The 27055-nt window shown below is 37.6% G+C and overlaps 2 protein-coding genes across 5 annotated transcripts in view; one reads left to right on the top strand and one right to left on the bottom strand.

Moving 5' to 3' along the window:
- Positions 1–2790, bottom strand: part of itgbl1 (integrin, beta-like 1) — a 62151-nt gene extending 59361 nt beyond the window's left edge. The window contains exon 1 of the mRNA XM_053496303.1: positions 2561–2790. Coding sequence (XP_053352278.1) covers positions 2561–2775 — 215 coding nt within the window. The 5' untranslated portion in view covers positions 2776–2790. The remainder of the gene's footprint in view (positions 1–2560) is intronic.
- Positions 2791–10313: 7523 nt separating this feature from the next.
- The window catches only part of nalcn (sodium leak channel, non-selective), a 98736-nt gene continuing 81994 nt past the window's right edge, over positions 10314–27055 (top strand). For 3 of the 4 annotated variants that reach the window (XM_053496839.1, XM_053496840.1, XM_053496842.1), the window contains exons 1-8: positions 10314–10393; positions 21536–21639; positions 21800–21861; positions 22426–22566; positions 22709–22891; positions 25774–25857; positions 25989–26128; positions 26232–26360. In XM_053496839.1, coding sequence (XP_053352814.1) covers positions 21820–21861; positions 22426–22566; positions 22709–22891; positions 25774–25857; positions 25989–26128; positions 26232–26360 — 719 coding nt within the window. In that variant the 5' untranslated portion in view covers positions 10314–10393; positions 21536–21639; positions 21800–21819. Of the gene's footprint in view, positions 10394–21535; positions 21640–21799; positions 22030–22425; positions 22567–22708; positions 22892–25773; positions 25858–25988; positions 26129–26231; positions 26361–27055 lie in introns of those variants that run through there. The other variant, XM_053496841.1, reaches the window with a different exon arrangement.

A 27055-nucleotide genomic window follows, 5' to 3' on the forward strand; every position in this document is an offset into this window, starting at 1 on the left:
ATCAGGCTAAAAGCTATGTAGGTGGTCACAACATATTAAACCAATATTAACCCTATTTAAATTGTATATTTATTATATCGTAAAATAACGAATACGAATAAACGAAAAGCTAACCATTCGCTTCCCATAGAGGAATGTCCTCACCACCCACAGGTATGTTTTCCTCTGGGACACACACTGGAAAAAGATCTTAGACACCATTTGAGAGTTTTAATGCCATGTTTAATCTGGTTTAATAGTATGAAAATGGAAAGTAAAACGCCTAATGGAAACCTACTGAAGTATGATGGAATATGTTAAGCCATACATTCCATGATAGAATCCATGTAAGATTTTTGTAGGAAAATTGTAATACATATATTTATTATATCCTATAATCCTCTATTGTATACACGTGCAAATTGTTCCAGTTTTTAGTTGGCAGGAGTGGCACCTGGTTTGGTCTTATGCTGCTGTAGCCCAACTGCTTCAAGGCTTGAAGTGTCATCCATACAAAAATGTTCTTCGGCATACCTCGGTCGTAACAAGATGTTATTTGAGTTACTGTTGACTTTCTATCAGCTGGACATTCTTCTCTGACCTTTGACATCAATAAGGCAATTTCACCCAGAGAAATGCCACCTACTAGATACTTTCTCAGAGCATTTTTTTAGACTGTTCTTTGTAAACCCTACAGATGCTTATGCATGAAAATCCCAGAAAATCAGCAGTTTAATAAAAACTCAAACCAGCTCATAAATGCACTGGGTTGCTTCGCGTTGACTGGCGGATTAGATATCTGTGTGACTAAGCAGCCGGACAGGTGTACCTAATCAAGTGGCCATTGAGTGTAAATAATGGTCTCGATCAGAAACAATATCTCGGTCAAAACAATATTATACTATAAATATAATTGGCAGCTAAACACAATATGACAAGCCCCTACTTTAAATAATAAAATGGATGCTTGTCATGTTATGTTTAGCTACCAGTTATTTTTATTTTTTGTGTAATATTGTTTTAAGCTAACAAACTTCTCAGAGTCTTAAACTATTGCGGATGCACTATGCAACCTAATAAGTTTACATTAAATATTTTTTTCTTTATAGTTCCACAATATATACATGTATTATACACAGTCAAAAAACTGCAATTAATAAAAATATTACAAACTAGTCCATAAATCCTGAAAATCACCACTTAATTGGCTTCATTTCAGATGCTTTTCTTACCCAAAAAGTCTTTAATGGACTGTTCAATTAAAAATACAATACTAACGTTTGTTATGATGACATTACATCCCAATTTAATACAAGGAAATTTGGCCAGACTTTATCAAGACGAAGAGGAAATAAAGAAATCTGAAATAAGAGAGCAGTAAGGGGTACTACTTTACCAGGGCCATTTTTTTTTCTGGTCAGATTTTTATGAACACAGTGTCATCTAAAATTTAATAGGGTGGAAGATTCACTCACTCACTTATTGTCTATAACGCTTTATCCTGTAGACAGGGTACTCTGTAGACAGAGGCTGTCCCAGAAACTTAGGGCATGACGCAGGGTACACCCTGAGTGGGGTACAAACCACACACTCATTCAAAAATCGATGGGAAAGTTAGTAACGCCAGCTATCCTAACCTGCATGTCCATGCACACAGAGGCGCAAATCAAACCCAGTCCCTGAAGGTGCAAGTTGAGAGTGCAAACCACTAAGCCACCCAATACTAAAGTCATACTGTTTTATTTATCATAGTTTGTACCCGTGTCACATATTTGACACTATGCACACAGACCCCAAGGCAAGAATCGAACCCGGAACCTAAAGGTGCAAGGCAACAGTGCTAACCTCTACACCATCATGCCAATCAGACGGAATACTGTGAAGCTTAACTTAATCTAAAACAAGTGCAACTTATTTTAACACCCTTTTAATCCATCTGAAGTATAATTTTAAATTATATTGCCTGACTGTGTGTCAATTATAAGAGCTGTGACTTTAGTTCCAACATGCACCTGTTGTGAATAAACTAACAGAAATAAATCAATGCATTCCATTCCGCATGTCTGTGGCAGATCTTTTCACAAAGTTATTTTAGAAATAGTTCATTAGCTCATCTGAGGCAGTATTACTTTGCTACTGATTCTGCCACTAAATACTGTAGGCATGCAACAGAAGAAGAAAAACAGTTTGGACCATCTGTAGCAAGACTGGATAAAATCCAATTGTGGAATTTTGCCAGACCACAAAGGAAGTGCTTATAATAGTAGGATTCGAGTTGAATCCCTTCCATTGTTACATTTAACTATACCATAGAGACAAAATATTATTCCTGTGTAGGCAAAATGCATAAACTACAGTCAATAAAACAAGTCACAAAAGAAAAAAACTGCAAATGATTTAAACTGAACTTAACAAAAACAAAGAGTTTTTAAGAATTATGAATAAAGCACAGAAGAAATACTTATGATATGAATCATGGCTTACAGTATGTTATAAAGTTACATTTGTTCCCCACTGTAGATAAAAGCTTGCAAGTTGGTAAAATGTGGGCTGATGAGAGAAACAAAGTTGCTGAACTCACCCCAGTGATTGCAGTAAACTTTCTTCAATGACTAAGAGTAAAATCAGAAACAAAGAACCTAAGATGGAGTTCACCAGAGCCTCTGCATTCATGTTTAGATCCCCACAAGAAATCTGAAGTAAAATGCCTTCAGGAATTTCCACTTTCCCAAGCAGAGGGAGAGCGGGCTGGCCAAAACCGGCTCCAACTCTTCGGAGGCCAATAGCGCTCTCCATGCGAGTGCCTTTAATTCGTTTTGACTCTTGCTGCCGAAGGCAGGAGGTGGACTCTAATGTGCAGCTAGACATCAAAATAAAAATAACGACAGATACAGTTTAAGACAATTGTGTAGATGAATAGTTTAAAAATATACTTTCCCTTAACACAGTAACTACATACAGAGACAGTAATAAAAGCCAGTTTTTTTTGTTAAAAGTTTATTACAAACGTCTGTGTACTGCAGATGGGAACAGTTTATAAAAGTACACCAAAAATAATAGACAGACGCCGTTCTTTTAATCTGGAGTTTCTGACAATTAAATGCACTCCCATTTACCTTCTGTGTGAGGTTACAGCTGTTATAGTCACAGCTGTTTATAATAACAGATTTTAGGCTACCTGCTCAGAGCTATAAATTTACAGCAGAGCATCTATCCCAAAGCATATCAATATCATAGGCAATGATGTCAACCAAATCTGAACAATAAATCAATTGTTTTACTAGAGGAAAAAAATACAACAAACATGGTATACTCTGGTACATCTGGTAATATTTAAAAGAGATTTAGGTCAGCATTGCTACAATACTTAGGCCAGTCAGATCATCAATCCATACATACTGTAATATAGGACCTGAAGGAATAAACAGCAACTGGACTGTGCCACATAAAGAACTGGGTTGACAATGTTACTGTCAACATACTCATCCAGGTGTACCACAATCAGAAGCACTGGGTGACAAAGGAGGTCAAAACTCGCGTGCAAGATCCATTCACTACTTACAGGTCTGGCAACAAAGCCCTATACAGCACCACCGATGCCAACTAGTGATTAGAAGTTTGAATCATTTTAGCAACTCGGTTCTTTTCTTTGAAAGTCATTTTGTTTATTTCGTTCTTTTAATCAGCAATTAAATTAAATGTTACATTTTCAATAAACAGACCTTCCAACACGTCTACATACACAAATCTTGGCGATAGTTCCAGTAATGAAAATATTACAATACAGGTAAGGACATATTATAATCAACAGAATAAGCAGTTCACCTCTCATATCTTTTGGTACGAGTCGTTCGTTCTTTTGAATCTATTGCACTGCATACTGTAGACTCAATGTGAGTCACAAGACAAAAGAACAAACAAATCGGACCAAAGACTCAAAGATAACCTACAGAGGTTTTGCAATGCTTTGTGCATGCGCGTACAGTAGAAAATAAACTCTCTGAGACTACTCGTTCTTCTGAGTCACATTAAAGACTCATTCAAAAAGAACGAATTGTTCATGAACAACCCATTACTAATGCCAACCTAAACAGATGCATCTGGGAGGCTAAAGCTGCATACTGTACATTAAAGACCACTTGACAATCATTAACTACAAGAGCAGCAACCACGTGACTGCCAAAGGCAGCACCTCATTGGCAGAGCAACATAATTGCTTCTTTGCTCGCTGTATGTTGAAACAAATATGACCCCACATTAGCCCCCAATAGGTGCATCCTACAGTACTGTGCAGGACAATGAAGTGAGGTGTGTACTCAGAACCATGAACCCAAGGAAAGTGACAGCCAAGGTGACAGAACGGGTGCTAAACAAACTGCAATGTGTAGTGTGCAGACAAACTCTCCAAGGTCTTTACAAAGATCTTTAAATGGCACCCAACCAAATCCACCTTTGCACCTTCTCTAAAGTTTGCCACGACCATTCCACTGGGAAAAAGTGTCCGTTATCAGCTACCTCAATGACTACTGCCCACTCCCATAAACATCTGTCAATATGAAGTTATCCAGCAGCAAATCAAAGCCAGCCTCCCACCATAGTCTTAGGAGAAGACAAAACAGACCACAGAAACAAAGTCCATGACTGGCACTGTGGTCTCCTGAGATCGATAACATGCTCAACGTTAGCTGAACACAACAACTTTAACATAAAAAATCTCTCCTGGCCCACCAATTCTGGCCCACCAACACTGACTGTCTAAGACTATCTGTCCTACACTCTTACAATTCATTTTACAGGCTTACGTTTGTATGTATTATTTTAAGCCGTACTGCATTTATACACATCCACTGCAATTCAGCTGTTTCTTTATTGTATTCTATCTATCTATCTATCTATCTATCTATCTATCTATCTATCTATCTATCTATCTATCTATCACTACATACAAAATATACTCATCCATGGGTTCTAGAAGAATCAATAAAACATGTACATTAATAGTACATATGATAGATAAATGCCAGCAATAATTCTTGTAACAACAGTAACAAGAATCTGTAATAACAGTTCCGGAAAAAAAAAAAAAAAAAAAAAAAAAAAATATATATATATATATATATATATATATATATATATATATATATAAAAAGCCAAGAACTACAGAATAAAACCTGGTACTCTGTACCACAAAAGAGATATTACAAATAGGCAGAGAATTTGGAACGTGTCAAACTACAGTAATATACTGTACAGTAAATGAAAGCTCTAATATAAATGAAAGCTCTAAATAAATAAAAGCTCTAAAGTTTTTAGACTAAAAAAGATAATATATATGGGGGGGAATCCAGTGTCTTCTTGTGCCAGTCCCAAGTCTGGATAAATGCAGATAGTTGTGTCAAGAAAAGCATCCGACGTAAAACATTTGCCAAATCAATGATGCAAATTACAAATATCACTTCCATACCAGATCGGTCGCGGCCTGGGTTAACAACAACCCACCCGTGCTGTTGACCTACAGGGGGCAGGTGGAAATTGGGCTACTGTTGGTCAAAAAAGGAGAGGAAAAAGGCATGTTTAAAAGCAGAGAGAGAAAAGAAAAGGCAAGAGTTTAGGAGTGATAGTAGGGACTTTGAATGTTGGGACTATAGCCCTATTCGGACGGGACTAGTTTTCCAAACGACGTTTGAGTTTGAACTTTTTTTTAGATGCTGTCTGTCATTTCATGTATGCATTCAGATGGGACTAACATCTCCGTGTTTATTAGGGAGGTAGGAGTGTCTGTGTTTTACATGTGGGCATTGCACAACATCACATGTCCACATCTACAACCATTATTGGTGCGCAAACTTGAATATCGGCGCACGAGTGATAGTATACTAGTTCACCTTGACCAAAACACAAAAGAAAACGCATTTTGGAAAAAAAAAAAAATGGCAATCACAGACATTCGCATTCGGACAGGATTAGATTTCTCAGAGGACCTCCGAGTTTGATAAAAAACAGTAGGTAATTTGCTCTGGAATTTTTACAGAGGTCGTGTGAGAGAAAGACAGACATGGCAGATTCGGACGGGATTAAAATCACAAAGTACGTCTGTAAAACAGAAATTTCTCTAACGATCCCCTGTAAAACTAGTCCCGTCCGAAGCGGGCTTATGACAGGGAAGGCAAGAGAATTGGTTGATATGATGCAGAGAAGGAAGGTGGATATACCATGTGTCCAGGAGACCAGGTGGAAAGGTAGCAAGGCTAGAAGCTTAGGATCAGGGTTCGAATTGTTTTACCTTGGCGTGGATAGGAAAAGAAATAGAGTAGGAGTTATTCTGAAAGAGGAGTTTGTTATCAGATAGGGTGATGAGTCTGAAGCTGGAAATTTAAGGTGTGATGTTCAATGTTGTTAGTGGTTATGCCCCACAGGTAGGATGTGATTCGTAAGAGAAAGGGAAATTCTGGAGTGAGTAAGATGAAGTGATGCAGAGCATCCCCAAAGGTGAGAGAGTGGTGATTGGTGCAGACTTCGATGGACATGTTGGGGAGAAAACAGAGGTAAAGAAAATGTGATGGGCAGGTTTGGTCTTCACAACAGGAATGTAGAAGGACAGATGGAGGTGGACTTTGCAAAGAGGATGGAAATGGCAGTAGTAAATACTTTCTTCCAGAAGAGGCAGGAACATAGGGTGACATATAAGAGTGGAGGCAGAAGCACTCAGGTGGACTACATCTTGTGTCGATATTGTAATCTGAAAGAGATTAGTGACTGCAAAGTGTTGGTAGGGTAGAGTGTAGTCAGACAACACAGAATAGTGGTGTGTAAAATAACCCTGATGGTGAGGAAGGTGAAGAGGACAAAAGCAGAGCAGAAGACAGTGGTGGAAGTTAAAAAAGGAAGAATAGTCTTTAGGGTGGAGTTAAGACAGGCTATGGGTGGTCAGGAGGTGCTTTCAGTTGACTGGACAACTACAGACAATGTGATCAGGGAGACAATATGGTTTCATACCTAGAAAGAATGGTTTCATCAGATACAGTATTTGCTTTGAGGATGCTGGTGGAGAAGTACAGAGAAGGTCATAGAGAGTTGCATTGTAGATTTAGAGAAAGCGTACGACAGGGTGCTGAGAGAGTAGCTGTGGTATTGTATGAGGAAGTCTGGAGTGGCAGAGAAGTATGTTAGAGTGGTGCAGGACATGTATGAGAGCTGTAAAACAGTGGTAAGATGTGCTGTAGGTGTGACTAAAAAGTTCACGGTGAAGGTGGGTCTGCATCAAGGATTGGCTCTAAGCCCCTTTTTTTGTTCTGGTGATGGACAGAGGAGAGATTGTGAATATATTGGTAAAAGGATGTTGAGGTTGGAACTACCAGGCAGGAGGTCTAGAGGAAGATGGAGGTAGTAAGAGAGGACATGAAGTCATTTGATGTAAGAAAAGAAAATGCAGAGGATAGGGTTAGATGAAGGCAGCCGAAAGACAAAGAAGAAGAAGAATAGAAAATGATCTCATCTTAGTCTCAAGGTTACAGTGCAATGGCCCAGGTGAGTTTTATAAGGATAAGGAAAGGGCAATCTTACTCATGCAGTTAATATTTAAACCTCCCTGTGATGTGGTTGGAGGTAAATAAAAAAAGGATATATAAGAAAAAAATACAGCTCCATGACCCTGACCAAGAAGTTACTAAGGATGAATGACTGTGCACCAAATATCCATTTTACTGAATGTGGTCTTGTAGCTCCTTTTCTAAATTTACACTTAATTAAAATAAAATATGTAAAATGGTACATAGCTTTTTTTTTATTATTATTATTATTATTTTGTCTCAAGTCTCAAGTGGAAGAGATAAACATTTCCTGGCAAGCAATAATACAAATATTGCACCTGGTTTTTGTACAAGTATTTGTATCTGTTCATATTGTCTCTTTCTTCTGGTTAATTTATCCGTAATCATAATCGTTATATCCCTAATTGACAAGATTTTCAGCATGGCCATATTAAGAAAATAAATAAACCCTGTTGTGAGCACAAGACAAATATTTTATGAATGTTAAGTTTTGTTGAATTACTTTCCTCTCAACTGTGTTGCTAGATATGAAAAAGTCTACCTAGATGAAAATTATTTAACTAATTACTCACTCACCTTCTATACCGCACACACACACACTCACTATGGGCAATTTAAGAACGCCCATCAACCTAACCTGCATATCTTTGGACTGTGGGAGGAAACCAGAGTACCCAGAGGAAACCCACCAAGCACGGGAGAACACTCAAACAGAGACAGGAATCGAGTCTGACCAGGAATCAAACCCGGACCCTGGAGGTGCAAGGCAACAGTGCAAACCACTACACCACCAAGCCACCTATTTAACTTATTAATTTGATATAATTAAAGCCCCATAGACAGAATATCACTATGGATAGGGTTAAATACTCAAAGGTAATAGAGCTCTGTTTCAGTTTTCCACTCTACAAATAATTTTATATAAAATAAGGACATTTTTTGCTCCAACATCTATTATACTGAATAAAATAAATTACCAAGAGGTAATGGACTGTCTTTCTCTGGCAGCTCTATGTCATATATTCATTCATCATCTTCAGTAACTACTTCATCCTGGGCAGAGTGGCGTGGATCAAGACCTATCCCAGGAAAAGAGGAAATAATGAAGAAATACACTAATATTGGCTGTTGGGTATCAATCAATAAAACAATGCCGTAGTGAAGGACACTTTTTAGACTTTGGACAGAAATAAATATTGTGACGTACTGTAGTATAAGGTTGTATAAACAATGCCACAGTGAATGCATGACCAAAAGTGTTCCATCAAAATGAAGTGTGCAACTCTAATATAATGTACAGTGCTGTAAAAAGGTCTGGAACATATTTCTCAAACTTAAAGTTTCCGAACCTACTTGGGAAACTTATGTGAAAAAGTAACCTCCCCTTCTAAATCATGTATAAACAGTGATTTTAGGGAAGGCTAAGTTAAATTTCACTTGCCCGACCCAGACCTGAATACTGCCAGACGTGATGAATCAAGAAATCACTTAAATACAACCTGACAAAGTAAAGCATGCTGAACATTCTCAAAAAACAACATGATCTAAAGAAATGTAACAACAGATGAGAAACATAATAATAATTGACATGCATCTGTCTGGAAATGGTTACTAAGGCTTTGAGACCGAACCATGGTGAGAGTCATTATTCATAAATCTAGAAAACTGGGAACAATGGTGAACATTCCCAGGGGAGGCCTGCCTAACAAAATTACTCCAAGACTCCAAGACAACAATGACTCACCCAGAGCATACAGTATAAATCCTTTGTTTTAAGGCACTATAAGTCATTAGATATGTTTTTGAGCAGACTAAGAGCACCTGTTCCTAATCAGAAGATGATGTTATGCTTCACTTATTAACAACCAGGATTGTATTACCATCACTATAATTGCTTCATTTCTTAGATCGAGCTTTTTAAATGAAAAGACTCTCACACGTTCACAAATTAGGCTGGGTATTCAAACACGAGGCTGGGTATACTCTTTGTATAGACAGTGATATCCTAGTTGTTTCCTGGAATCCTAGTGATTTTTATAACAAAATTTTCAACTTTTCATTGATAAAACAAATCCGGTCCTAGTGACTTTTTTTTTTTAGGTTATCTAGTATTTCAAGTTATTGAGGTTTGAATGAAACCCATTCAAATCAAGTGGCCAGGCGAACTGAATAATAACTATAAAAACCTTATAAAAATAAATATGCTAAACTCTGGGGTTCCTCCAAACAGCATTTTGGTGGACCACTGTTTTACAGTTTAATGCCTGATTTAAAATAGTACGTGAGCATACTGACTCACTTATTTGTCTATACCTCTTTATCCTGTATTGGCAGGGTCATGAGGGGCCTGAAGCCTACACCTGTAGAGTGTGGTACATCATGGATGGGGTTACCATCCATCGCAGGGCACACACTTACACACTGCGGGCAATTTGAGGACACCATTTAGCCTAATCTGCATGTCTTCCGACTGTCGGAGGAAACCCTCCAAGCACAGGGAGAACATGCAAACAACATACTGTAAAAAAAAAAAAAAGAATGTCAGAACAATAATATTATTATGATAAATGTTTCCCTAACATGGGTATAGTGAGTGGCACTGAACTCACTATACTCATGTTAGGGAAATATTTACCATAGATGCATGGCGTGTGATTTTCTGAGGTGGCGTGCACAAGGGCCTGTGTGTCGTTAGCTCGCGCTGGCTCTGAGGTTGCGCGCGTGCTATGCTGCTGCAGTAGCTGGAGCTTGAGCTCGCGCGGTCACACACACACACAACACACGCGCGCACACACACACAGACCATCGCGGCAGCTCGCGCGCATGGAAGCGGCGTCACGTTTACCAGCACCAGCAGCCCGTCCGTAAGTGTCTTGCCTTCCCGTTAACCGTCGCGTGCATTTCGCTGTGCCGCTTTGAGTCAAGGGCGTGATGATGGCGGAGTTTCATCCTCCTATTTACGGGTCTGATACCAGGAAGTAGGCAGCGGCTACATACAGGCTAGGCCTCCATTCTAATAACACTCCTAACCGCAGCGTTAGACAATGCTTCATCATCGTCTTCGTGGATTTCTGTATTGCATATATTGCTTGTCAGTTTCGGAAAAGGTATGTGTGGTTTATATCGGCTTGCGTTGTATGAAATGCGGTTTTAAATCTGAATCTCTGGGAGTCTCCTGCTCCTCTGTTGCTATAGTAACCGCGCGGAAGCAGATGTTTAGAGCAGATGAAGGACTTTTCGTCATCCATAGATTTCCCCACTGCTAGTCCCTTTAATTCCACTCATTTCGGTTCAGAATGGCTCAGGATATCTGATGCTGTGCGTTATTAATGTATTAGATACGCAGGTTACAGTGTCTACTAAACAACTGTAATAGGTATGGATGGGAATCACCAGTCACCTCCAATACGATACTATCTTAATACCTCGATTACAATTACGATTCTATAAACATCCCAGTTAAATATGATATCCAACCCCGATTTTGTAACAATTTTTAAACCTTTAAAAAAGTTTAGTAATTAATTAAATGCAGCCCGTTCCTTATAACATTAATTTTCTCTCTTAAAAACCAAAAGCATTTAAACAATACAAACCAACTCCAAATTCAAGAGTTTAACATTTAACTGAGCAGCACATACTTTTTTTTATCATAATATTTTTTTTTGTTGCATTATTATTTCTAAACAAACTTAGTAAAGTAATTCACTCCTACCACACGGGATAAAAATGTGTAAATGGTACAGGGTGTACCTCCAGTGGGATTATAAAGAAACGGTGATGTTTTACCCCCTGAGATGCCTCCAAAGTCTCACAACTTAACTTAACAGTGAAAAAACAGGTTAAGTGAAATTCTAACATCCGTGATTTTCAACTAATTACCGGCCGATCACTGGTTCTGGCCAGTCAAACTGAAAATTAGTCAATTCTGGTCTCTGGCTGGTTCATCTCTATAATAATCGCAAAAATATATATTTAAAAAAAGTTTATTCATTAATTGTGTGATATCATGGTGGTGATACATAAAAGAATCATAATTTATAACTGAATTGATTCCTCCCCCCCATCTTTAGTAGTAGTATTAGTAGTAGTAGTATGGTTGTGCAGAGGTACAGAACAAAACATCTGGAAATTCCTGTGTATGACAATTTCATTAAAGATCTATATGTTGTATCATAAATATTATAAGAGCCATTAGTATTATAAACATGTGTATAGTTCTGTATGTATATTTAACCTCTGCCTCTGTATAAAGGGATGAATTTATCACACTCTGTATGCAAAATCGCAACGTCTGCTCCATTTTTTAATTAAAACTAGTTATGTCTGATCTCATGAGCAAGATGCTCTGGATGAAATAGAAATTTTATTTATTCAATTGCGGTAACCACTTTTAAAGTTACAAAAAATGCTTGAAAAAAAGGTTGAAGAGCCTTAAAATGTTTTCCAGTGTTGTTGGAGAAGAAAATATTAAATTCATTTATTCACTTAATTTTAATAACCACTTTATCTTGCCCAGGGTCACAGTGTACAGGGAACCTCCCCTGAGAACACTGAATGCATAAGGGAATGCTTACTGTCATAAATAACATCCTGAATGGGACACCAGTTCATTACAGAGCACCCCCCACCCACACACACATGCACACACATTTACAACTAAGGGCAGATTTGATAGATACTGTACTTGACCACTGGTATGATTTATTTATTAATTTTTTTGGTAGGAGGAATTTAGAAAGCCAGAGAAAATATACGTAGGCATATGAAAAACACCACAGTGCAAAATTTACATACATGCAGTACTTACTATCTTATCTTTATTTATGCATTTATGTTTTTTTCTGTGGTAGTCTATCACAGGTTGTGATGTTACTCATATACATTGTTAACCTGATCTTAATCAAGAATTAATAACAGGCAGTGGTATCAGAAGGTTAGCTAATTAGATGGTCGGTGGTTTAAGCCCCAGCTCCACCAGGCTGACCACTTTTGTGCTTTGAGCAAAGCCGTTACCCTGACTGGTAGGCGTATCATGGCCGACCCTGCGCTCTGACCCTGCGCTCTGACCCCAGTCCCCGAGCTGGGATATATAAAGAATGTCATGTGCACTAATCTGTATGTTACAAATAAATTAATGATTACTGTAATGTGATTACAGTATGGCCTTGTTTGCTCTGCAGTCCAGGCTGTATGATTGGTTAGCAGTTTTCCCTTGGACATTTAATTGCCTTCAAGCCCATCCTACCCTTTAAATGTAGCCTGAGAAATGTCTTAGAGCAAAAGTACTTCTGCTTTGTAATCTTTTACAGTTTAATACAATGATTTTCATTACAAACTATGTTTTGGACAACAACGATTGTAAAAAGGATCTTGTTTTGGCTCCAATGACATTGTGCACCTGAACACAAGTTTTTGCAAAAACTTAAAAACTTAATAGATCCCATTTATCTGTGTGATGTTTCAATCATGCTTCAATATACATAAATAGGCCCAAGGAAGAACCTTTTGGTCAAAACATTTGATGTGGTCAGTATCACAACTTTTCTTTACAACAAGGCACCTGGAAACACTAGGCACCGGTCTCCATTGTGTTTAAGACCATCCTCATCTTTTAATACAATATTTAAGATCACCCTCATCTTTAAACATCTCAAAGACCATGCCACATATTTTAACAGCACTCTCAATTTTAATTATTTCAGTTGGCACTGGATAGGTTTACCATAAACTGCTTTACATAGGCTACTTAAAACAATTTCGAGCTTGTTTGGGAGACCCCTGCGGATACCCACAGCCAACATTAAAATGCCCAGTGATTGCCGGTGTTGAAAAGGTTCTTTCTCAAAATGTGAAGCTAATTGTGGTCCTCCACATCTCACTCCCACATTATAGCACTTCCACCCTATAATTTTGTTTTCAGTTGTCCTCAAACCTCTACCAGTATATGCTAAGTGTAGCAATTACAGCCTATTTGCAAATTGCTTTTGAACATATAGAGCTTTTCTCAGTAGGTTGGACTGATAGAAAGGTTGTCTAGGTCGAACCAAAGCCTTGGTACATTTCAACATACTTTTTGATACTTTTTTTTCCACACAAAAAAGCAGCAAGTAAATGAAAATGACACAAACGTATTTTACAACAATAGGTTAAGTTAAGCCTTTATTTGTCACATATATATTATAGTATACACTGAAATTGGTATGGTACTCCTAATGTACCGGCAGTAGACATGGTTAAGGGTCAAACAGTGCCACCTTGGCGCCGCTGGGGCTTAAACCAGCTTTTCCTTCTGATCAGTAACTGACCTGATCAACTACCACTGCACAAAAATTGCAGGTATTAGCAGACGCTGGTTTCTATCAATCAGCCTCAGGGTTATGGGCCCACAAAGCTTACACTGTGCCACTCTGCTAATCTCAGTCACCCAGATTGAGGCCAGTGCCTTATCCATTAGAGTTAGAATAGAAAATGACATGCAAATATCGTCTGTGATTTAACAGCAACTTGTGTGTGTGAGATGTGTGTTGCATATTCTAAATAGAATCTTGTGGTAACATGTTTTCATATTAATTATTGTTATGACTTTTTTTCCCCTTCCCATAATTAGACATTTTTTTTCAGTGTTTATTTGGGTGGGTGAATTCTTCTCATTTTTATAAAGCTAAATAAAAAAATCCTCATTTGTTTTCTTACTAATTTAAAAGTACTAATTTAGGATGGAACCCATGCTGTTGTTCTTGAATCTAAGGTATCAGTGCGAAGCGCCTTTCTAGCACCCTGGAACCTGTCCCCCTTTTTAAATATGGAAAACCACTATCCTAGTCTGCCAGTCCGCAGGCACTGTCTCTGTCCTGCATGTGACATTGAATAGATGTGTCAGCCAATGCAGCTTTACAATGTTCATAGCCTTTAGCATCTTAGGACTTATCTCGTCTAAAACTGTATCCTTTCTGCTGTGGAGCTTCTAAACTATCTCAGAGACCTTTGCCAAATATATTAGGCCTCCGCCAAGGAGTCTGCCTCCTTTCAGTTCAGGAGTATCCCCAAATGCTCCTTCCACTGCCTGATAACATCCCTAGTCTAGGTCAGACGAATTCTCCATTGCTGCTAATTACAGCCTAGTCAAGCCCTTTTATTCATTTCTTGATCATCTCATGGTTCGCCATCATTTTCCAAAGGCCAACTGAAAATCCTTCTCCTTTCCCTCTTCGACCTCACCCCACATCTCTGGTTTTGCATTGGCGGCCACCATGGCAGCACCCCTTCTGGCTCACCACTACCCATCTGCCACCTTTGACCACAGTTTTGAGTAGCATATCCAACGATGTAGGATATGAGCATGAGCATGGCCCACTCAGATTTCCCTAGACCCAGAGATACATGATAAATTTTTGAGGCGTAGTAGTTAAAGACCTTTCGGACAAGGGCTTCATCCAGACGTTCCCAGCTCACTGTCTCTACATGCTTGGGGTTACCAGGTGTGTCTATCCACCATCCGATCAAGCTCATCATCAAGCTGATCAGTTGTGAGCTCTGCTCCAGTCTTCACCTGAGAGTCCAAATCATATGGTCAAAGATCAGATGGTATGACCTCAAAGTCAGTCACTGTTCTTATGCCTTATGTGGTCTGGTACCAAGTAATTATGAACGAGGCTATGCTTTAGCATGTTGTTTGTTAATGGGAATCCATGGCTAGAACAAAACCCAAAAAAAAACAGCCAATCGGATCCATGTTTTTTTCTGGGTTTGCCGGGCCAGGCACCATGGACCATATGCTTCCGTGGTCCTTCTGTTGGTCTGGAATACTTTCTCTAAAACATTGTGGATAAAGCTAATTAAATATTCAGTTTAAAGTGACTTAAAATTAGTTTAGGGGCAGTACACATTTTTCAGTCTTAGAAGCTTTAATTAAGATTTAATTAAAAATCTTAATTCCATTTGTCCCTGCAAACAAAATCTCTACAATCAGCTGTATTTAAAAAGTAAAAGTAATTATTTGCAGAAAGTTATGTGTATTCAGATTACAGTTATGCACATACTGAAACTGCTTTTCTGAGTGCCGCTGTGAGATTAAGCAAATCACCTGCATGTAGTCTATGATTCTAAGGTTGCTATTCTTTTGTGGAGGTACAGAAAACAAGATGTAGTATTGTAACACAAAGGAAAAAGACACTTTGGAAGAAAAAAATGGTAGGACCCTAATGTATATGAATAAGCATTTTAATATTACTTTATTGCCAACATATTACAGAATATTGCTGAATGAATAACCCTCAGCATTTATCATCACATTAATCAAAGCAAATTTGGCTTTATTTAACTATATGGCTTCTTATAAAGTAGCATTTGATTAAGTGCCACTAGATGAAGCATTACGATAAGCAAGATAATCAATGTCTCCAAGCAAAAAAACGCTTTTGTTGACTTTTAAGGTACGGTACTAATAAGTAATTGTGTTCTGTTGATATATGTAATATTAGCAATAAAAAGCCTTCCATGTTTTGTTGAGTGTATTTTCAAAATCAAAACATAATTTAAGCATGACATTTGTGGTTATTTATATCTTTGATGTCAGAATTCTGATACATGCAATTTCTGCATTGAATTCTTATTATGTGCGTGCATTTCAGTCATCAATTAAATAATGTTAATGTTAATGTAACAGAAAAGCAGACATATAATTGGTTGCAACTCAGACTGAGTTGAAACCAATGGTAAACACCAGTAATTAAACTGGCCACTGTGGTGCACAGATAACACTGGATGCACAGATAATACTTTTTGTCAGACGGAGTACGAGTACATATTATTCCTTTTGTGTACTTGCTGATACCAAGTACCGATACAAGTACTTAAGGTTGCCCCAGAGCACAATGTGAACAGAACTTTTCAGAATGTCCCACTTCTGAAGCACATCTTCAAATGCACCTGGTATTGCTTTGCTAGTGTGTGACCCCCAAAACTGCTTTGCATGTAGATTGACTCTCTGTAGAGTAAAGCCACTCCACTTTGCAGTTAAACCGAAGTGCTTTTTCACAAGTCAAGCAGCATTCTAAGTACTTTTTCTTTCAAACAAAATGGTAATACTTGTAGGACTGCGTATTGTTTGAAAGTTTTTGATGCTGGTACTGATACTGATAGCTTGACTTTGATACCAGTTTCTAAAAGATACTTTTCTATTTCTATGTGTCTATAATATTTCACAAGACTTATTTTAACAAAAATTATGTTACACATTACGGTACACATTTTTAGTTTTATTTTTCAGCTCCTTGGCAGGATTACGCGCATAGAAAAGAAACTCCAAGATGAGATGTCATGTTAATCTCTTTTTTGTCTAGACAGAAATGAGACGTCTTTAAGACTTGAACGTGATTTAGGTGTTTTCTGCATCTTCTTAAAGGTGTCTCAAATGTGGCTCATTAGCTATAGTATATAGTTTATAAATTATAGAGATAGTTTACATTTGTGTTGCATGCAACTCACATATGCAGAACTGAGCCATCATTGAGACTTTTTTTCATCTCATTACACACCTGAGTAGTTGAGGGTTAAGGGCCTTGCTCAAGGGCCCAACAGTGGCAACTTGGTGGTTGTGGGGTTTGAACCTGGGATCTTCCGAACCGTAGTGTCGAAGTTTATGTGAAGCCAAACCCCACAAAAGTGGGACGAAACCGTGGCACCTGATTAAACCAAATATCTGCGCGGCCCAGTGGACAGCGCAGTGCGACTATCTGAATAGCGCAGAGATGTCCTGGTTTATTCACGCAGCCCAGTGGATCGCGCAGCGCGGACTAAGTTGAGCAGCGCTGCTCGAATCACAAACCTGGGCGACCCACTGGTTTTTATTTAAAAACGATTTATTTTAAATGTCAGGACTTGTTTAGATTGTTGCGCACCACCTACTTTGCTTGTCGAGATATACGTAAATGAAGAAGAAGACCAAGAAGTCAAAGCGGACGGTAAAGGTGGGTTTTACTTTTTCACGCTGAATTTATAAAACTAATTATTGTTGACAAGGAGTCAAAATGTAAGTTAAAACCACAGTCTTAAGTCTAGGTAAAAAAACTAAAACAAAAAAAACTGTGATATACTTAAATTTACATCATTTACGTTTGTTCTTAAATTGCAAAAGGAATTCAAATGCTACCTGTGGGTGGTTTAGCATGTGGATTAGCATATCTACGTAACTAACATTTGTCAGGTTAAAAGCTTCTTTTTTTTAATGTTTTTTTTTTAAATAGTAAGTTAATTTTACTGCATGATCAGTTTTTGAAAACCAGTAGTTTTATTACTGTATAGAGTGTTCAGTATTTAACAGTACTTACCAGAACATGTAACTTTTTGTAACATCATGTAACATCGGGTAATTATATTCTATAAATTGAGACCAATATGTTTGTTTGTGTTGTTTGTAGAAAGGTTATCTTGGTAATTATATACAGTTTACTTTAATTGGGTTCTTTTCAGAAGCATGCCACCTCAGAAGACCAAGAATGCAGGAGATGTTCCAGAGTCTCCATCAGCACATCATCAGTCAGGTCAGCACCGGGCCAATAAGCAAGCTCAAGCTCACCTCTTAACTTTCAGAAAGCTGGGAATGGAGCATCTGAATGGTGTTTAGGTAAATCTCAAATGTTTTTATGTAAAGTGGAACCTTGGGTTATGAGCATAATTCGTTCTGGAAGCTGGCTCGTATTTCAAAACACTCGTAAACCAAATTGAATTTTACCATGAGAAATAACTGAAACTCAAATGATTCATTCCACAGCCCCCCAAAAATAATGCATAAAAATAATTAACAAAAAATATAAAGTAAAAATAAAACAAAATAACCTGCACTTTACCTTAATTTTTTTTTTTAATAAATTCCGACAGATAAGTGTTTGCGCGCAGGCGCTGTGTGTGTGTGTGTGTGTGTGTGTGTGAATCTAAAGTAAGCTCCCCTCTCCCCCTTCTCGTCTTACACTGTTACTGTTCCTTGACTCTTTTTACACACATGCGTGCACACAACGGAAACAGTGGTTTATCGGAAAAATAAACAAGAAATCTCTCTAATGACACTCGATTGAGTGACACACTAACTGAATCTCTGCTTTAAAGTAAAAATAATACAAATTAGCCTGCACTTTACCTTTGAAAAGAATGGCGACAGAGCAGAGAAAAAGAATGTGTGTGTCTGTAAAGTTGAAAGTAGGAGGGGTCTGTGTGTGTGTGTGCGTGTGTGTGTGTGTGTGAATGACGCGCGCGCACACAGACACATAGATCAGGCTAAAAAATAAATTTTTTACCCCTTTAATAAGACTTTACATGCGCGCTGTACACACACGCATACAGACACAAAAAATCTTTTTATGCACACACACGTGGTCACAGTGTTATAGTTAACAGTACACACGTACACGGATATTGATTATACCAGTAAGAGACACGCACTAAGACCCAGCAGGGGAAACGATTATCCACAATCCCGCAGCACAAGAGAGAGAGATAACATTGGCTCAGTTGTGATCACGTGACTCTCAGCGTCAAAACAAGAAGCGCATGCGAGATACACGATACTCGGTGCTCGTAAACCAAGACTTGTTCGTTTTCCATGTCAAAATTTATTTAAAGTCTTTGCTTGTCTAGTGGAACGCTCACAAACTGCAAAACTACACTCTGAGGTTTCACTGTATATATTTTATGTTCCATTAGATACTAAGCAACTCCAGGAGTTGCAGACTTTGGACAACCACCACAAGAGAAGACTGGTGAGAAACTGTAGCTGGTGAGAAAGAACGTTTCCTGGCATTAGCCTGTTCTTGTAGCCCTTACATACAGTACAGCAACCAACCAATTTTCCTTTAAAATTTTCCATCTCCTTTTTGACTGATTATTTTCACTGGAAAATTGTCACAATGCTGTGGCATTTGTGTAACTCATGTATAAATCATACTTTGAGTTGAGCAGTGTGACACATAATATCTTTATCAGGTTTTATGCCATTTTGTATAATTTAGTGTCTTAATTTGCCAGATTTTGCTGGTGTCCTTTATATTGTGTGAATTGTAAATTAATTTCACTGTATGCTGTCAACTGAGGATTTTTGATATGTTTAATAAAACTATAACATTTCTAATTTGTTTCATGCATCTCATTATGATCTTATGTATGGCTCATTTGCTTCTCCTTCAAATGCAGTTCTGTGTATCTCAGATTTCTCTAATGTTTCTCAAAATTGTCTCGCTTTGTGTCTCAGTTATGTCTCTTTGTTTCTCCTAAGTGGGGTTTGGGAGAAATAGAAAAGACAAAGTCGAGCTTGTAATGAGACAGCTTAATTCAGTTCCATGAGACAAAAAAAGCTCATTCTAAGCAACAAAATTTTGCTATGGGCACACTTAAAGTTGTTTTTTATACAGTAGCTTAATAAATATAAACCTATTTAAAACAAGGTGGTTTACTTTTAACTCTGTCAACTCTTTAGTTTTATATTTCATCAACTTTCTCACTTAATGCAGTTTTACAACTTAAAAAATAAACCCATTTACCACAACTTAAAAGTTCACACTTCACAAGAGCTAACTAAATGTTCAGTTCACACACATTACAATGAACGTGTTTGCATTTATACAGTAGCTCACAACTATATGGAGTCCTTCAGTACCATAACAACTGCTGATAATCTGTGCAAAAATATTTTAAATTCAAAGAGAAAACGTATTAAATATTTCCACTCTTATTTCATCGAGCACAAAGTCAATGAACACGTACTGTAACCATCGAAGTGGCTGTCAAACAACACATAGACAGACCCAGCCAGACCCCCTGAACTGCTAAGCTAAGTTAGAAAGACAGACTAGAGAAGGAGATGTACTGCAAGCAGGCACATCAAAATAACCTTAAATTAAACTTGAAGAGGTAAAAACACAGTCTGAAGATCCTTGACAGATCCTTGATCGATCCAGTTTGCTTGATGGGTTTTGCAAATGCACTTGACAATATTGTTCTTGCAAGAACTATTCCAGAACAGCTGACCTTCATGTCTTAAAATAACAACTGACTGTTGTTGTTGTTTACCTAGTGCCATATGTTTTATTTCATAGTATAGCATGTGCCAAAATATACAGTATTGCAATAAAAAGACCAACAATATTACCTTGTTGTAATCTGTGAGATAATTTCTCCTTAAAGAAACTAACATACACAATATTGATGTGTTGATTTGCCACAGTATGCCTAATGTACAGTAAGTGTCCACTACCCCACTGTAGACAGTGTTTAAATCGTTTTACGCAGATTCTCAACCTGGATTCCTGGAACATAGGTTGCCGTAGACAGCAAAAGTAGGTTTGGTTTTTTTGTGTAATGCAGGACCAGTTCTTGTCGAATCTTCATACAGTGTTGAACACACTCTTCTTTAACATTTCCCACAAGTAGGCACCAGGTGGTTTAAGATCGGGGGAATAGGACGGGTCCGGGAAGAAATTGTCCTGCCATTTTTTTTTAAACCCGGTTCCCATTCACGACTTTTGTACGAGCCGAAATAATACTATAAAACTATTTTTTTTTTCTCTGTCAAGAGACCAATTTCCAACAATTCCTGTACGACACTAGTTTCTTTTCACTACTAGGAACCACGTTACTTGCGGTTGAAGCTATGCCACATTGATGAATGCACATACCGTTTGAGATGCGCGAGTTTCAGTACTGTATATTTTGCCGCATGCCGTATTTCATAAAAATGTAAAAAAAAACAGTATTGTTGTAGAACGTAGAAAATAAATCTGAACTTTTTTTTTTTAACATTTGACTGGTACTGTATATTCTTGAAAGTGATCTGTAATTTCATATATTAAAATCTAAAACAAGGACTATATCATAAAATATAATTTATGCATTTCTTAAAGTTCTTGTGCTGTAATAATTTAAATTTAAATTCTAGAATTGATTATTCAGCTTAATAGTTTATTAATAGTTAATAGCTTATTTTTGTTTGTTTGTTTCTTGAATATTTTTCTTAGAGCTGAACAGGAGAAGTCTTCAACACATATTTATTGATAATCTTTCACACTGGTTTCTACCCCTTTCTATCCTGGGGATGAATGCACCAATGAGGAGCCTGACCGTGAGTCACATGGTTAAACAATCCCATCTGTCCGGAACACGCCACTCAATGTCGTATATATGCTCTGTCTGTTGTGGTGGACATTATTTGTCGATATAATCATACTGTACACGTTACACCATATATGCCATGTTGACTAACTGTTGTGTGTTATTTACAGGGTATGCCTGATCGCATGTTATGTGCAGTGCTGGAACAATTTCAGCTTTACTTTTCCCGTTGGTATGTGCGCTTTGTTTCAGTTAGTGTGTGATATCCGTGTATACTATCGTTCACTGTGAGAATGGCCCTTGCTCCATACTATATGCAGCCTCAATATTGGTTGGCTCTAGGTGTGTGATCTTTGCAGCAGGTATGATCCAGTGTGATCTTTGCAGCAGGTAAGGGAAGGTAAGGTTACTGTATATTTGTGTGATGTGAAACATCGTCTTGTGTTCTCCTTGTGCTTAATCAATCCACGGTGGCCATGCAGCTCATGATGTCTGGTATGTTTTTATGTTGTAATGCACAGCAGCAGTGGATAGCTGTTTCAAATTTAAGCTTTCTATTTTCATTTTGTCTGCATGGCTGTGTAGGCAAAACTGCATCCTTTTTTTACATTTTTTTATGTCTATACCATTCGTATCAGCATTATAGAACCGTCAGCTGCTAAGACGGTGACTAAAACAGTTATGCACTTCAGCAAATAGTACTTATATTAAAATTAGTACAAATCTAGATCATAACTTGGTGACGAATTGCTTTTCCAGTGATTTCTTTGGTCCTGTTTGTGGCTCTGCCTTCCAGATTCACTCCCTCTATAGCACGGCGAGTCCCAGCATGCTGAAGAGGAAGCAAAGCTCGCGCGTTGAAGCGCAGCCCATGACCGACTTCGGGCCTGATGAAACGTTGACAGACAGTGCCGATATCCTGTGGATCAACAAAGCAGTGAGTGAATGGTTTCCCAAACAGGGCAGTGCTGTACACCAGATGTTTCCAGCACCAGTGGCAGCACATAAATAGTCCATGTTTGTGTAATGGCTGCTGGCTGGTGTCTTGTTGACATGTTAAAGTGTGTGATTTTCCTCAGTGGGTGCACTCTTTGCTGCGGGCCTGCGCCATAATCAGTGTCATCTCCGTGTGCATGAACACACCCAAGACGTTCGAGCACTATCCCCCACTGCAGTATGTCACCTTCACCCTGGACACCCTGCTCATGTTCCTCTACACTGCCGAGATGATCGCAAAGATGCACATCAGGGGCATCATCAAGGTAACGCACTTGAAAGGTGGTTTTTTCCTTCTTGAAAAGGAAGGAATACACTAGATTCCATAGATTTACAGTAAATAAATGCTTGATTCCCAAAAAACACTTTGGTACGGTCCATGTAAGCAAGTGCACGTCGAGTCAACAAGAAAATGGTCATTTTCTGAAGCAAAATTAGTCCGATTTTTTACTTTTATTTTATCTATTTTAGTTCTGGGTAATTAGTCAAGCCACAATCAGATGTCTGCCAGTCAGTGACCTTTATGTTGGCCTTCATTGGGCAGAGATTGTTCACTGAAACAGCATTTCCATTAAGTTGATGAGTCATTGTTGGACAGGTACTCAAGCTTAATGACACCAATTTTATGTCCTTTTCCCCTTCAGTGTTTTTGCTTGTGTACATTTTTTTCTTGAACTCTCCAAGTCCTTCCCTGGTAATGTAAAGACCTTTTTTTTTAATCGATTTGCATGCTTAACAGCCTTACATCTGTTAGTATGTGTAAAAGTCCAAAAAGTTTTAAAATTAATATATAATATAATTATACAATATAAAATTTACAGAAAGGAATGAAAAAATAGGGGCACTAAAAACCCCTTTGTTTTGATGAAAATTTTCTTGTCTATATATATATATATATATATATATATATATATATATAGTAGATACAGTAAATGTTTATCAAAACAAAGGATATTTTTTGGCATTGGCACAAGTGACCAAATGTTTGGCTATAGCAGCCAGGCTGCTTGTATCTGTCATTCTGTAGAAGATATGATACTGTATAGAGAATTAATCATTGTGGTCTAAAACCAGGCTTTTTGGTTTTATTGTCCAACCCCTGTATATAAGATAAACCTTTATTAGGTTAACCTTTATTAGTCCCACAAGTGGGAAATTTTTTCAATTAAATTTTATTTATATAGCAATTTTGTTTATATAGCTTTTAACAATGGTCATTGTCTCTAAGCAGCTTCACCAAAATGAAAAGAAAATTGAAAAAAGAAAATTTATGGCAGTTTTGCAGGATATTTGAAATTATTCTCTGATATTATCAGATAATTCAACTCCTAATATTCAGTGTTCCGTCATTTTGAGGGAGTTTACTTTGTGATATTTAGATTACACTGACATTTAATAAATTCATGGCAATTCTATTGTATCATTTCCATTAAAAAATTTATCCACATAATGTTTTTATTTGTGCATTCTGGGACTTAATTTCTGCAGTGTGAGTAAAATAATGCTCTTTCAAAAAAGCTAACAGACCTTTAAACACAAAAATGAATAAAGATTTCACGTTTACTTATAAACTTCATTCATGCCATAGTAATGGCCAACCTCAGCTTCTTGGTCTGTGTAAACACTAGCTGCAAGTGGGACAGAGCTCCGCCCATTCATCCATCCTAATACTACGTACCAACCAAATTTGAAGTTTGTTTAATAATTATTGATTAACATAATTGAAGTTAACGAAAAAATATATGTATTTATATATAATTTACTGCTTTTGTGTTTTATTTCACATTTTATTTAATTTACAAGGTTAATTTTAATCGGTCGACTTGTGGACTGTTGTACTTCTGATTGTAGTAACGTTAAATCAACGTGTCAAATTGCTGGCAGTGTTTATATACTGATAACGTTAAAAAACGTGTCATAAAGTGTTACCAGTATGTCAGGACAACAACCGGTTTCATACGAGGGAATATAGTTTTGGTGATATTACATTACTTACACGTTAGAAAATCCAAGCATAACTATAAGTACACTACAAACATCACTCACTCTAAATTGGCTTGTTCTATGTTTAGGTCACTTTCATATAAATTTTTACATCGTTAACCAACGGTACTTAAATAAAATTAATTTCATGCTATTTGGCGCAGCCGACTTAGCGTAGAAACTCCGGCGTTTTTGAAAATAACCGCGTTAGTTTGCTAACGCTACTGTAGGTAATATAGGTGTTTTTAGCTGCCAAACACGGACACCAAACTCAATAGGTAGCTAGCAAACATAGACGCAAAACTCAATCTACAAAGTAGTTGTTCTTGACATAAATTATAAATTTAGTTGTTCTTGACATAAATTATAAATAAATTTTTTTAAATCTTGACATAAATTATAAATTACAAGTAATAAACATACTTTTTATTAATGACACAGCAGTTTCACTTTTTTCAGTGTGGGACCTTTCAAACCCTAGTCTAACCCTTAGGCACAACCCTAAACCAAAGAGCTAAGTTATTTGTCCCGAGTGAGTACAGTACAGTAGGTAGCATTGCCTCCTTACAGCTCCAGTGCCCCAGATTTAATCCTGATCTTGGGTCTCTGTCTCTGTTGAGATTCTTTGGTGATGATGATGTTCTGGCTTCTTAAAATGTTGTTAAATGAATAATATTCATAGCACTGTATATTTTGCTATCTTTATGGAACCTGGACGTTTATGGTTTATAATTATGTTATTGATGCTCTTATCCAGAGCAAGGTTAGAATTACATTTTTTTTATGTATTATGCATTATACTGTACATCAAAGCACTTGAGGGTTAAGGGCCTTGCGCAAGCTTTTATGTTGTGCTCTGTATACAGGATGGATATATAATTTATTTTAAACTTTTTAAACTAAAATTACATATGCACAAAATTAATAAGTGAATAATTATGGCTACCATATCTATTACTGTTGTAATCATAAAGCACCCTGAGCTCACTGACCTGTTATTTGGTATCTCAGCATACACACCAGGGAGGACACCTGCACAGACTGAATAATGCTGGCTCTTTTGTTCCCAGCTGCCCTGGCCTTTCATTAGCCCTGCAGCCCAGCTGCTTCTCACCTGTGGACTCTCATTAAAACGTGTGTCTTATCAACCCGTCTCTGTTTCCAGGGAGATAACTCCTACGTTAAAGACCGCTGGTGCATGTTTGATGGTTTCATGGTGGTCTTTCTATGGGTTTCTCTTGTGCTCCAGGTACAAAATGAGACATGCTTTCTTAAACAATATTTCTCTGATAAATTGGTTTATACTTGCTTTAAATTAAAAAAAGGCACAGTGTGATAATACGCACTGTTTATCCCTTTTTTCCTTGCCATTGTTTGTAGGTGTTTGAAATAGCTAAGCTTGTGGACCAGATGTCACCATGGAGAATGCTGCGTATACCCAGAGCTCTTATTATGATCCGAGCCTTTCGGATCTATTTCAGATTCGAGTTGCCACGCACTCGCATAACCAACATCCTCAAGTAAGTGACTCATCATCGCAGGAACCATCCTCAGGAAATTAACTTATTAGAATCTTACTTAACCAGACTAATCATCTACAAACTGCTCTTTTTTTCCTTGAAGGCGGTCTGGAGAGCAGATCTGGAGTGTGTCCATATTTTTACTTTTCTTTCTGCTCCTCTATGGAATCCTGGGGGTTCAGATGTTCGGCACGTTCAATTATCACTGCGTTACGAATGATACAGAGAAAGGGTAAATAATGAAATACAGTTTTACAGTCTGTTTTTTAGCATGTGATTATCATTTACCACAAATATGACCACTTCTCCTTAAATGCTGCTATTTCAGTTGGTTCAAATCAACTTTTAATTTACATACAGTCCCGATCCAAAGTTTAAGACCACTTGAAAATTGGCAAAAAATCATATTTTGCATGGTTGGATCTTAACAAGGTTCCAAGTACAGCTTCAACATGCAACAGGAAGAAATGAGGGTGAGACAAAAAAATAATTGAGCATTCAATTAATTGAAAATAACGATTAAACTGAAACAGGCTGTTTTACAGCTGATCAAAATTTTAGGACCACATGCCTTTTAAAAGGCCAAACCTGTGCAAAGATGTGGATTCATGGTCATTTTCTGTCAGGTGTTTCTTACCTGCGCAGCTATTGAAGACAAGCAAGGATATAACGTGGTGTGGATGACCAATCTCAGCTCAGTACATGACATCAGCATGGCACCAGTGGCTTGGAATTGTGCCTCTTAAAAATCTGCATGCTGCCTCTGCATCATAGTATTTTGGTTAAGCTAAAGCTAGGCTAGCTAGCTTGTGGTAACTGAGGTGCATAGGCATGGCCATTTGCCCATACATGGATTAACCAGGGGTTTAGGTCAGATAGAAGGATAAAAATACAACATTTACATTTAGGCATGTGGCAGATGCTTTC

Source organism: Clarias gariepinus, chromosome 5, assembly GCF_024256425.1.
Source record: "Clarias gariepinus isolate MV-2021 ecotype Netherlands chromosome 5, CGAR_prim_01v2, whole genome shotgun sequence".
NCBI lineage: Eukaryota > Metazoa > Chordata > Actinopteri > Siluriformes > Clariidae > Clarias > Clarias gariepinus.